Here is a 14,348-nt window from a genome sequence, read left to right on the forward strand (position 1 = left end):
TTTTGTGTAAAAACTCGTTATATAAGTTTAATTTTATCAATTTCGTACGTGAGAGTGCTAAACTCAACAATTTCCCGAAAAATAAAGATCCGTTACATTTTCAAGTAAAAGTAACAGTAACACGTTGCTTTTTAAAATGAATAACTTGTGACGGTAACACGTTATTTTTTTAAGGTAAAGTTCTCAACTCTGCTCACTAGTTACATAAATCGCATTATTACCTTCCGATAGAGAAGATAACTGCAGGCGATATGTATCCTCACGTCACATGCAACGATTGCATGAAAGAATGTTGTAACAACATAGAGACGATGACATTGGTTATGACCAGGAAGGCGATGTAGATCATCACCTCGTTCGTCTCAGCCTTATAATTCGCATTAAAATTATTAATGAAGTATTTGATGACCCAACTTTGCATGATCGGTACTATTACGGGTACTACGCTGCAGTTTGCGCTAAAAAAGTTTTTGAGATCTACTTTTCTAAGTACTTCTCGGAAGTAATAATTTTGCCAATGAATCAATGACAATTATAGTATATTTTAAAGTCAAGTAGCAAAATTAATTCAGTGACATATTTTGGAATACAATTTTCGTAGCTTTCTCTATACTTACGTCGTTCTCATATACTTTCAATTGTATTATTAAAGAAAGATTAACTGAACGGCAATTTTACAATGTACAGTAAATGATTACTTGTAAAGGAATTTACACTAAAGAAAATCCGAGCCAAGGATTGAAACGTTTGTGAATGATATGGATTATTAACCGATAACGAAGTCTATGCACACCAATCTTCCGTGTCGGCTCATATTAGCATGTTTCAATTTTTATTTCATCGCTTTCTTAATTTTAATAAATGTTCTCTTATTGTAAATCTTCTAGACCGCTTATAACTAGGGCCCGGATGTTCGGGTGCAACCTCGGATCGCGCCCGAACATCCGGGCCCTAGTTATAAGCGGTCTAGAAGATTTACAATTTACAATCTCCTGTACAAAGATTGGTGGTTTGACGGATAACTTAACTTTTCTTTGCGGATAGATCTTACGAATTTTATGTGGAATCACAGTATACATTAAGTTCGCTTTCCTTTACAAAGATTGTTCTTCTTTGTATCGGATATTACGGATACATTCAAGTGTAAAATTGACAAAAAAATCGATTTTTTTTGCATATTTCGATTGTACGACATTTCAACAATACGCCGAAAATATAAAATTTCAGAAAGAGATTCGAAGAATTAACGATTCTACCAAACATTTTTTTTACAGCAAAATGTTTAAATCAGAGGCTTACTTTATGGACCAAGAATCGCTGATTACCGGTAAATAGTTTAATTATTATTTTATTTTCAAAAAAATCTGAAAAACCTTTAAACGCTTTTTTCTCGAAATATTTTTTAGGCGATTGACACGATTTCGGAAAAACTAACCGACCGAATTTCAAAATTCTTGCAGCTTTGTGTTCGTAGATTGACTATCTGTCGAATAAGCTATAGAATAAACTGGTTCAATTAAAAAATAAATTTTTATCCAACTTTTTTGTGCGGAAAAAAAGCGTTTTTTCGTATCACTTTCTAAAAACACGTGTCAACTCGTGAATTTTAAATATTTTTCAATAATTTTAATTTACGCGATAGCCACGCAAATAAACTTTAAGAAAATATTTTGTTCTTTGATTTCTAGGTATTGGTTCTCGAGATATCGTGTCAACCGTTTGGTCATCTCATTTTTTCAACTCTGCGCCTCACAACTAATTTCTTGAAATTTTAGAATAAAAATATTGCTGTAAAAATTTTTTTCGTATATTGACATATGTGTTAATAAGTATGTGAAAAATTATAATTGTACGCCTTGTAGTTTTCGTTAAGAAAAAAAGTCTTATTTTTATTGCGGATGCTAGAATGTACCCTTAACCAGCGTACCACAAAGGGAAGGTAATTAAATTTCATTAGATGAATTTTAATAAATTTTATAATCGCAAGTTAACGATTAAAAGTAAATAAGATTTATTTATTGTTAATATTTCATTCCGTTTACAAATATTAAAGTAACAATTGGTTCAATAAAATTTGTGTTATCATACGTATATTTTCAACGCTACCGTATACTTAATCGCGCATTATTAATTTTTTAATTATGCTACTAAATAATAATACTTTTTGTTGATTTATGTCAACTAACACAATAATTGGTCTGCTATATAGCGCTGAGATTAAAATTAATCATGATTCTGATGATGCGAATTTAAAAGAATTTTCATTCCAACCAAACTGAAAAATATTTTTTAAAAATCCTTTTATAATGTAATAAATAATATAATACTTATAAAATAATTATAGTTTTAGATGTAAAATCTCGATTCTTGTCATAACAACCAGAAATTCTTTCTAATTGTTATAACAAAATCCGAGATTTTGGTTTAAGTAAAATGCATTTAATTATATATGCGCGCGCGAATCTTATTCATATCAAACCATAATCAAACAAAATTTCTCATGCATTACTGCGAGAATGGAAGGTCTGTTATATACCTGCGAAAGAGTTATCCTAATGGACAAAACTGTGGCATACGTCTGAAAGAAAATATGCTATCGTTACACTTGATGAAAACAATTTTGTTAACCCTTTCGCTCAGAAAGCGGGCGGTCCATCGGAATACCGCCATTGATCGCGGCCAAAAGTGTAGACATTAAATGTGGACAGTTTTTGGCGTTTAAAATATTATTTTATGCCCAAATAGCATGGACATGTTTTTGAAAAAAAGGGATTGTCCCTTAAAATAAGGTAATTATAATTTCTTTGTAAACCGTTTTTAATTATCTGTTTCATGCCAGTGGCATTATATGTATCAATATACTACCGCTACAAATTATGTTTAAATATTCATTATTTGACAAAATCAATGTTAACAGCGCTTCGTATATGGTTGTACAGGATAGTTTGGCGTGACTCTTACTATAAGAAATACTATAAATTACTTCGCGAATGCTGGCTGTAGAGAGCGTTCGTCTATACGGATCGCTTTGCGTTTGCCGAACATAGCCAGCGTTAGGAGAGAAAAGGTTAAATTTAAAAGAATTAATTATAAATAAGATCTTGAATACGTTCTATTTTATATATAGAAAAAAGCCTCCTGTTATGAGATAGGCGCCTAATATGAGATAACGGGGTATCTGCTAAACTAATAAACGCTGTCTATAGGTCCCACCATGAGTTTATTGCTCTTGAATTGAAAACTATTTAGTAGAAAATTCATTATTAGATTATGCCTATAGTCATTGTAAAATAAGATTTTAGAATTTAAATATTTTCAGGTTACATTGGGATGAGCACTTCAACCTTGTTTATTATTGAATAAATAAATATTTGGAAATACGTTTTTCATGTAATGATGCAGTAAGGTCGTACTAATAGAAAAAAAATTGGATATATTGAATTGTTTGATTACTGAAGCTAGATTTGATGATCGTAAAACCATAAGGCGTGGAAATTGTAATATAACACCCAAGGTATTCCTAATATGAAATAACCCATGTCCCTATGTTATAGTGAAAATCGTTGCTAAAGTATAAATGTTATTGTACAATAATAAAAAAGACAACCGGTATGAACGTTGAGTGCCTGTATATTTGCGATGCTTGATTCCAACTATCTGAAAATGAGTTCTGGGTATCTACCGCATGCTCATTTTTCACACACGCTGACAGTGTTTGTTTGTATTTTAGAAACATTAAATAAAAATTGTTTTAATTGCAATACTGACGTACTTTGCGCGTTACTATCGATTTTTCGGGGAATCTCATATTAGGAGCACAATTTTTTGACTTTGCGATTTGCTCACTTTTTACATTTCTCTAATTTTCGAAGAAAATGGGATTTGAATCAAACTTTGCGTAACGTTATCTTAAACCTTATTAAATTCCCTTCAAAATGACCTATTATTTTTTAAAATTCTGCCTATAGACTTCTAGCATTTACTCAAAATGAACTCGGTATCTCATAATAATTTGTATAAAGTGTCAAGAGGGGTACAATATATTAGTAATAATTTTTCTATGAGTGGAGGCGCTTGGAGATTTCAAGGTCACCTCCACTTTTTTAAATGGAATAGTTTGCTTTTTTTTACATAATATAGGGGAAAGTTGCTGAATGCGTACCACTTAACGTATTTTTTATTATATTTATCATTTAGAACTGATTTGTGTGCAAATGAAGATTAGAAATTGTACTTTGATATTTCAAGTACCTATTATTACGTTTTATCTTCTATCAATATCAAATTAATTCACTGGGAGTCTTTTTGCAACATGCTGCAAAAGGTCCGATTTAGGCAACCGGTCACCTAAATCGTACCTGTAAGTATCCCAAATCGTACCGTCTTTGAAATTGACAAAATATAATATTATTTCTAATTATTCTTATACAGGCGTTTGGAAACATTGCTCGGATGCATCATGATTGTTTTATCTTTTATGTTGTTCCAAAGCAAAGACAAAATAATGCATCCGAGGCACCATAACCTAAAAGGCTGCAATTCCGAATGAAGCCATATATAAGAGGTAGTACGATTTAGGAAACTTAATCGATTTTATAAAAATATTTATTTAATCTTTGTAACGGATGTAAATATGTATATCAATGAATGTAAAATATTCTACAATAAACTTTCTTTTGTGAAAATATAACAATTCAGAATAAAATTATATCATTACATTACTATCGGCTATATAAATTGATCAAAAATTAACATTTGTTATATCTGATTTTTTAAAATGTTGTTTGCACGCACAAAATAAGGTATAGCCTGTTGAATTTTTGTCTACATTACTCATTTTTCATTTAGTTCATATTTTTGTCATTAAATGTTGCTTATATTACGTAATAATATGAAATATCGACGAGGTACGATTTAGGTGACCAGTACGCATTCAGCAACTTTCCCCTATATGATTCCTTTAATTATTCTGCATATAAAAGTTTTAAGGTAGTGATATCAAAAAGTTAATAGTTTACGAGATATTTTGTATTATTTATTCTGGCATATATTGACATAAAATATTAAATACTCGTAAATTATTAATTTTTTTTGTAATCCTTAATAGTTTTATGAACAGAGTAATGAGATGAATGAATTGATGGAAAGAACTCAGTGAGAAATGACAATGAAATCGATGTCGAATAGACGTCAATTTGATGATTTCGATGTCGAATCAACATCCATTCGATATCGAATCTATTGTTAATTCTCACTGGGAAATCACATAGCTGTTTATTTAAAAAAATATCCTTTATTCATACATATCTGTTTTAAAGCAACTATGTGTTTTTCATCCACCAATTGATTCATCTCATTATTATGTTTATAAAAGTATTAAGGTTATAAAAGAATTAATAGTTTAAGAATAATTAGAAATTTTATGTTCATATATGCCAAAATAAAGTACAAAATATCTCGTAAACTATTGATTTTTTGATACGCTACTTTAATACTTTTATATGTAAAATAATTAGAGGAATCATATTTTGTAAAACATATTTTGTAAAACAAACATTCAATTTCATTTAAGAAAGTGAAAGTGACCTTGAAATCTCCGAAGCGCCTCCATCCATAGAAAAACTATTAATAGTATATTATATCCCCTTGATGTTGTACAACTTCAATAAATATAATATTACATATCTCTAAAAATAGAGGAAATATTCAAAGTGAACAGAGTTATTGATCCATCATGTATATATTGCATGTACTACTGTGTTCAAAAAGTAAGGTGAATTGTTAATTTAAACTTCCCGCGCTAATCGATTTGAGCAAACTTTTTTATTTTTATGTTGGTACTAATGTTAGTGACATCTGTAGCAAATAGCATGTGAATGTCATCATTAGTGATATAGTTACGCTTGTGTTTTCTAAACGACTAAAAGTGCTTTTGGCGATTTTGGAAATGTCTGATTTTTCTGAGCAAAGAAGTGCCATTAAATTTTGTTTGCGAAATGAAATTTCGGCTGCGGAAACGTTCAGAATGTTGCAGAAGGCTTTCGGTGAATCGACTATGTCGCAGAAAAATGTTTACAAGTGGTACAAAGACTTCAGTGAAGGTAGAGAACGTGTTGATGACTTGGAACGTCCCGGACGACCATCAACGTCAACTAATCAGCAACACGTCAAAAAAATTAAGGAATTGGTGCTCGAAAATCGTCGATTGTCAATAAGAGACCTTGTCGAGATGGTTGGCATTTCAATTGGATCCGTTCAAACAATTTTGAAAGATCATTTGGGCCTTAGAAAAGTCAAATCTCGTTTGGTGCCAATTTTGCATCACGATAATGCGCCGTCTCACACGGCATTGATTCTTCGTGAGTTTTTCGCCAAAAATTCCACACATATCGTTCCGCAACCGCCTTATTCACCTGACTTAGCTCCGTGTGACTTTTGGCTATTTCCCAAACTCAAAAGACCGCTCCGGGGACACCGTTTTGAATCTATTGAAGAGATTAAACGTGAATCGCTGCGCGCTCTGAAGGCTATACCGATAAACGACTTTTTGGCATGCTTCGAGGAATGGAAAAAACGTTGGCATAAGTGCATTGTATCGGAGGGGGAATACTTCGAAGGGGATGAAATTGATTTGGAGGAATAAATAAAGATTTTTCATTTTATAACAAAATTCACCTTACTTTTTGAACACAGTAGTATATATCTATATATTTACGTTTATTGTACACTTTTATACTTTTATTTAAAATAAGACATACCCAGCAGATAAAATTATATCCATAGTAGAAATGTCCCAAGCCAAATCTTACCTCTCTCTGTTTTATTTGCAACATAAACTGCCCAATTTAATTAAAATAAATAATTTAATAAGCGTTAAATATATACTACCACTCTTGATAGTTCGGACACTTGCATAAATTTTATCAAATGGATTAGTAAATTTAAGACATTATTATAAAACGTCAGTTATGTTACTTTGTCGCAGATATTAAAGAGCAATCCTATTCCTTACGTTTAATGACATTTTTGTTACTTTTAGCTTCAATATGTGTCAAAATCAATCCATTTTTTAGTTTCAAAGTAAAGCGTTCACATTAATGTATGAACGTAGTAAATAATAAATTAAATTTGAGTCCAATTTAATACATTTTCCAAAGTTAAGTTATGTAACCACAATGTTTTAACGACATATCCGGTAAAAAATTTTTCATTAATGAATTTGTATAAACTTACATAAACACGCATAAATATTCATAAACATATATAGTTATGTTTGAAGTATGTTCATAAATGTTCATACATCCTCTTTCGTTTGTAAAATTACTTTTTAGTGTAATAGAAATAATAATAGTAATATGAAAACATTAAAAATAATTAAAAAGGTAATTTTCTCATTATTTGTTTTAGAAAAAATCAAATTTGAAGAAATGTTGAAAAAAAATACTTACGTATAACCATATTACATAAACTAAAAAAAAATCGGTACATAAATAATATACTTTAAGTGGTAATATTTTTAATTTTTTATTATAAATTACCCCTCAATAGTAAGTACTCATGTATTTAAAAAAAAATGAAATCAGAACTTTAAATTACGCCAATTGCAAAAATAATATATAATTTCTTGCAACATATAACATATACTCTTGTATTTTGTAATTTGCGAAAAGAACATATATTTTATTGCAACATATAACATTTAATTAACGAGACAAAATGATACGTACTGATGTATATTTCCTCTATTTAATTATACACCTTTGTTACTTTAATGTAAATCTATCGTACAAGAGAAGACAAAAACGTTATACAAAATTTTAAGTAAGTGAATAATAAGAATAATAATAGAGGGGAAACTAGAACTCTAAAGAAAAACACTAAAAGTGCGCCTTAATGTTACACTCCGATTCGTTGTCCATTATTAACCAATCGGGAGAGTTCTTATACCTTTAGTCAGTGAACAGAAAAATAAACAACTAAAAAAAAACATCAGGAAAGAAAACGAACTCTAATCAATCTTAGTCACTAGATGGCACGAGTCTATCGTTATTCATAACACGTACCTTTATCTTTCTATTCAAGAGTCTTTTATATTTGCGATGGAATACAACATTTAATCTCAAAAAATTAAAGACGAAGAATCACAAAATGAGAAAATTTTATTTAAATATAATTTAAATTTATTTTACCTCTACGTGTCCCACGTAGAGGTAAATTAAACGTTTATTATATAAAAAATTCGGACCCAAGCTGTCGATGGAGCTCATATTCAGAACTCGATCGGTCTATCGTTTATTAAAAAAACCGAGAATTTCGGATGCTCGGATGCCCGCAACTCGCTGACTCGCGTAAAGACACGAGTGTCTCGCGCTGCGCTCCCACATGGCGCGCGACACTACCGTGCCTCTTAATATAAAATTATGCATAATTACATATGAGCAATTTTTTAAATATTTTTCCAAACTTGTTTTTTTCTAAAACAAACGATACGAAAATTATCCGTTTAATTATTTTTTATGTTTTCACTTACTATTATTGTTTCTATTACACTAAAAAGTAATTTTACAAAAGAAAGAAGGATGTATGAACATGTATATGGATATATTTCATATATAATTATACATGTTTATACGAATATTTAGGGCACGTTTATGTATGTTTATACATATTAATACATACTCATGAAAAATTTTTTACCGGGTATTGAGTAGAAGCAAGGTCGACATATAGAAATGGTTCAAAAATAAATAACTAAAAATTAATGTAATAAAACACTATGAATTTATTAATTTAACATATTATATTCTTTTATATGTATTTTTAGGATATTTGTACATATCAACACCAACTACAAAACCCTTATAAATTATTTTCAATTCTATATGCCAAAATGTATTGAGATTATTTTTCAAAGTGTGATAGTAGGATACAGATCGTACGATAATAGAATATTGACAATACGGTACACTATGATAGTAGAATATTGATAGTATGAAATAACTTTCAAAAACTCGCTTTTGTTATATAAAATAACAAATAATTTTTGAAACTTTTTCTAACTTATCCTTACCTATGGCGTTAGAATGTGTGTACAAGTATTCTAAAATGTATAAAAGAATAACATAATTGTTATTTAATAACACAATTTTGTACACAATCATTCAATGATATTTAAGTAGATATCCGGATTTTGAGCGCTAGTAAAATTAAGCATAAGAAGTTAAAATTCTAAAATGAAATTTTGTTATTGTTATTTACCTGTTTACGTAAATCCTCATCGAGATTATAATTGGACAATTTGTGAAGAATTACTACCGTCTCATTTATCTGAAATTATGTCAACAAAAAACGAAAGTTCGGTTAATTATATATGGTACATTAACGGACACCGCGCCGATGACCTTGACCTTGACATTGTCAAGGTCATGGCTCTGAAAAAACTCCGACAAGTTTTAGGTGGCGGTCGATCTTCGTTAAAAAATTATTAACAACACAACAAAAAAGTACAAGAAGAATATTCTTTTTCAATCATATAAAACAGAAATTTTCTGCTTTAAAGTATATTTTACAACTTTCCACGCGAAGTAACTCCCACTCCGCCTTCTCCCCTGCTTAGGGGCGCACGACTTTCATATTTTCTTATATAATTTTTATTCTCTCTTAGAACTGAAAATTTTTTTCTGCTTTACTCTGCATTCATGGATTTCGATACATGATTTGATTAGGATTAGGTTATTATATACTCATGGGAGTGTAATAACCTAACCCTAATTAAACCATGTATCGAAAACCATGTATGCAGAGTAAAGCAGGAAAAAATTTTTTTGGATTGTTATTGGTTAAACAGTTATTAACAAAAGAAGTTTGAAAAATAGCGTATCATTTATGTTATATATGCAATATTAAATACTATTTTACATAGATTTTGACTTTTAACACGAAGCAACTTTCACCCCCCTTCTCCCTTGTTTTAAAAGCGTACGACTCTTACCTACGACTTTCACCCCCCTCCATCCCTGTAAAGAGTTGCTGGACTTCCATAATTGTCTGTTTGACAACATATGTCAAAGTCGCGATCGTCGGCACGGTGTAGCGTCCCCTACAGTGCACGACTATCAAACATATTTTAAAGCAGGGAATTTTCGTGTTATAGTTGAATTTTCTTTGTTAATAACTTTTTAACGAAGATCGATCGCCACCTAAAACCTGTCGAAGGTTACCCAGGGCAATGATAACAACATATGTCAAGGTCAAGATCGTCGACGTAGTGTCCGTTGTATATAATTACCAAAGTTAGTAGTAAAACTGAAAACTTTGCATTCAATGAATCAGATTTCAAATAAAACTTTGATATGTGTAATTTCATTGTTGCTTGTGCTTATCATTCTAGTTGTAAATAGTTATTAACCCTTTTGTTCTACTATGACATATACCTTATTATAAACAGTTTGACATATGTAATGTAACGTGAGAAATAAAATGGTCATTAAAACGAATTGAAAATAGAAATTTAAATAATCGAAGGCATAAGTAAATGTCCATGTATTCCAATGATCTCCAAGCAAATGATATATTAATAGACAGAAACTTAAAGCTTCGTTAAAGTACCATACTATCTGTATTAACATTTGTACTTTGAATACTTTGTTTTAGTTTGCGTGATATAAGGCATAGTTGTAGATGGACGTGCCTGTAAATACATCGTAATTGTTATAATTAATCAAACCGAGAGACATACACGTGTTACGTCTAACGGACTCACGCAGCCTTTCTTTTCTCTTTCTCACTTTACGGAGACCTGGAGTTATCAACGCGTAAGACAGTTAAAGAGTAATAAAAATCTTTTTCACGAAAAATTAAAATCAAAGACTTCAGTATCTCCTCATTAACGTCAGATAAAATAAAGTTAGAATCGATGAACGCAGGGAGCTAATGAGCATCGTCGATGACACCCTCCTCGACAACACTATTAAAAATGATAACTAACGTCAGTGAAAGTCCGATAGTGGCGCCTAAACATTTTTCTGACAGCTAAGTCGCGGACGATTCTCACGATGTCCGCGACCATAAAATATAAAAGTGACACGCGATGTCCAGGGGGGGTGATTGACGGGCCCGTGCCGACAGTGCATGTGCGCTCGTCTTAATCGATGCACGTTCATTTTTCCATAATTTAAAGACGATCGTAAAATTAAGACATTGACACTTGTTGACACAAAACCGACTCCTGTCCTCCCCCACAATCTCGACCAATCCAGAAGCCAGAAAAATGTCCCACCATCTAATTAGAACTCCACTAATCAAGGGAAAACCAATATATAAACTGCGGTTCCGCAGCCCTCAGAGAGAATTTCTTCGGAAGTTAACACAGTGACAGACAGGCGGAGACAGACAGAATCTTTTCCCGGCGTCAACCCGCTAAATAACACATTTCTTTTCGAAATCAATCCGTTAAAGCCCAAAACTTAGAAGCAGTGCGGGAGAAAAGTTATCAATCTCGCTTACTTAGCCAACGAGATTTAAAGATTTAGAGTCAGTGCTGAAGAAACATCGTCAACTTCACACAACCTGCCCAGAGAACTTCCACCGATCAGCATTTCAGTAATAAGTCAGTATGTTTCTATTCTCTAATCCCCCTCGTTTTTTCTTTCAGTAATTCATTTCAATATTTTTTTCCTTAGTTTCTGTTTATTATTCATTAATTTTTATTTGATTCTTTTTATTTCTTTCTTTCTTTCTTACTCCCTTCTTAAGTTCCCATGTAAAAGGAAATGAAACATTGCAGTCTGTTCACGCTATAACTTCAATCCCTGTCGCTATTCCCCTCGCGATAATTGTTCGCTCCTGTCGACCAGTCGGCCGTGTCCGCCCGCTAATACTATCATCGTCCAAAGAAAATCAGGCCAAATCCTCTCAGATCCACTCACCAAAACTCCCTTTCCTTTTTATTCTCTCGCTATCCTCTCGGTAAATTCTCCCTTCTGTCACACTACATCAATCACACACTCACAAGCATAGATATATATCTACAAAATAGATAACCAACTATGTAATGGTAACTTTAATTTTAAATATATAATGTAAATTAAAACTCTGACTATTTTATTTCCGAACAACACCTCCTTATATTCATAAAGACAAGACCACGATTGCACTTGCTCTTATCCCCGGCTATTTGGATTCCTTTCCAAGGCCGAAAATAAGGGCATCGAACGCACTGGCACATCTGGTCTCAAAATTTGCCCTCACGGCACACTGACCCAGTTTGCGCCTTTAGCGCTTGCGTTCGCCTCGAGGTCCGCTCAGTAGAGCGTCCTCGAGAGGGTCTTTCACTTCGTCTCCCTTTATACCGTCGGCTCTCCTAGAGCCTAAGGACGAAGTAAAGTGCCTCCCGTTGAGTCGGTCCTTCCCCTAGCTCCCTTGAGGAGCTTGGACCCGACGATACGGCGATTCGGTTCGCGTTACGTTCACCCCCTAAGGTTCCATGCGTGCAGAGCCTTGGACGTAACACACGAGAAATACTAAGGAAATTATATTTTTAACGTAGAATTTGATATAAACTATAGTGTTTTATTACATGCGGTACACAACGTGTAATTATTTCACCTAATTAAAATTAATTTTTCTTATATGAACATACATATATAAGATGTCTCATTTCAACTGTTGCATCAAATTATGTCAAAACGATAAGGAAAAGTGTACATCAGATAAAAGTGAAACGATTTCGATGACATGATACTTTTAATACTTTTATTTTGTTACATTGTTTTTTTTAGGAGGAGATGCATCTAAAAGATATTACTGTACAATTTAATGTATTAGACTTGCAAAGAAAATTATATTTGGAAATATGTTTAATATTTTTATTTCAAATAAAATATATACATCTAAAAGTTATGTAAATAAAATTTTTTTTTGTTTAATAACATATTCTTGTAGATTATTTATTTTAATGCTTATTTTTTTTTAGTTTAAAAGTTACAATTTTTTTAATCTTAAAAAAGTATACATTTCTCTTGTATAAGTACTTTAAATATTCACATAAAATAATTTATACAAAATTTTATTGCGATTCATTGATTATTGTAATACAAAGATATAGAACAAATAAATATTTTGTTCATTTAATGGACCAGGACAACTTCATGCATCGCAATGTAACTCAACATAAATAATCCTGAATACATAATATACTTTTATTAAGAAATTGAGATTTTTATCATTCATTCCGTATATTATATTTTCATATATTTTTATTAGAACAGCGATTAAAAAATACTACTGTTTAATAAAATAGCTTATGATCCAGATAGTAAACGATCACTTCTGTAGTATTATTTTTAAACGTGATTTGTGGTAACAATCTGTAACTTTTTCATAATTTTGTTTTCACTTTGAAAATATGTATAAAACATCCTTAATTCTCTGCTTCTGCATTTAATCGATTATAATACCTATTCAAATTTAAATTTTTTTCCACCGTATAATTTTAAGGGGAACGTAAAAACAAATAGTCATGTTGTACATCGACTTGCACACCGAAGATTTATGTGTCATTTACATCACTACATTCTACTATATCAATATCTCACACACATGTTGGTACTCGTAAATTTTTGTATAACAATAACGTTCTAATTGGACATCTAAGTCCAATTTTAAGAAATCCACTTTGGTTTTTCGTGCAAACAACTACTTATTCTGTGAATTACTATTTCATAAATACAGATTGCACAGCTTTTTTATATGAAGCAAATATTGTTACGAATTAAGCTTTGGAGCACTATATTGGATTAAGAAATGATAAAGAAAATCTTAATTTCGAAATTTTTTGTCGTTCTTAGCATTAAGACTCTACTTCGCAGACACGCATTAATGCGTATTGTTTAATCTTGGAAAAGGATTTTCGAATAAGTAACAGAAAGAAAGGTAATTATTATACAAAAATTATATGTCCCTCGGTAATACAGATAACTTTAAAATTCACTTCCTTCTTAAAGAACCGACCTTTCCCCCTGCTTTATGATATTCTAACTTGGCTACTTTTTTCTTATATTAATTTCGTTTTGAAAGCAGAATATGTGTTTCAAAGGAGAGAATATGTGTTTTAAAACAGAGAACTTGTCTGCTTTACTACATTTTGAGAAGGAACGAAGTTAACCTTAATATCATCAATATTATTTGAAAGTATATGTCAGGATTATTAAAATTTGCGAAAGTTTGCCCATTTTCTAAAGTTTTATCAAAAAAATACGTAAGCACAATGATTAATTCTGTTAAACAAACAAGTATATGTTATCTTTACACCTGATTTATCTCATTATTCTATTCATAAAAGTATTAGC

General features: G+C 31.2%; 1 protein-coding gene across 1 annotated transcript; it reads left to right on the top strand.

Annotated features, from left to right (window-relative positions):
* The first annotated feature begins 6,025 nt into the window (after positions 1-6,025).
* Positions 6,026-6,649, top strand: LOC108759412 (putative uncharacterized protein FLJ37770). The gene has a single exon (XM_018504852.1). It carries the CDS (start codon positions 6,026-6,028, stop codon positions 6,641-6,643), a length of 618 nt encoding a protein of 205 aa, XP_018360354.1. The 3' UTR covers positions 6,644-6,649.
* Positions 6,650-14,348: the final 7,699 nt, after the last annotated feature.

Source organism: Trachymyrmex cornetzi, unplaced genomic scaffold, assembly GCF_001594075.2.
Source record: "Trachymyrmex cornetzi isolate Tcor2-1 unplaced genomic scaffold, Tcor1.1 scaffold1834, whole genome shotgun sequence".
Classification (NCBI taxonomy): domain Eukaryota; kingdom Metazoa; phylum Arthropoda; class Insecta; order Hymenoptera; family Formicidae; genus Trachymyrmex; species Trachymyrmex cornetzi.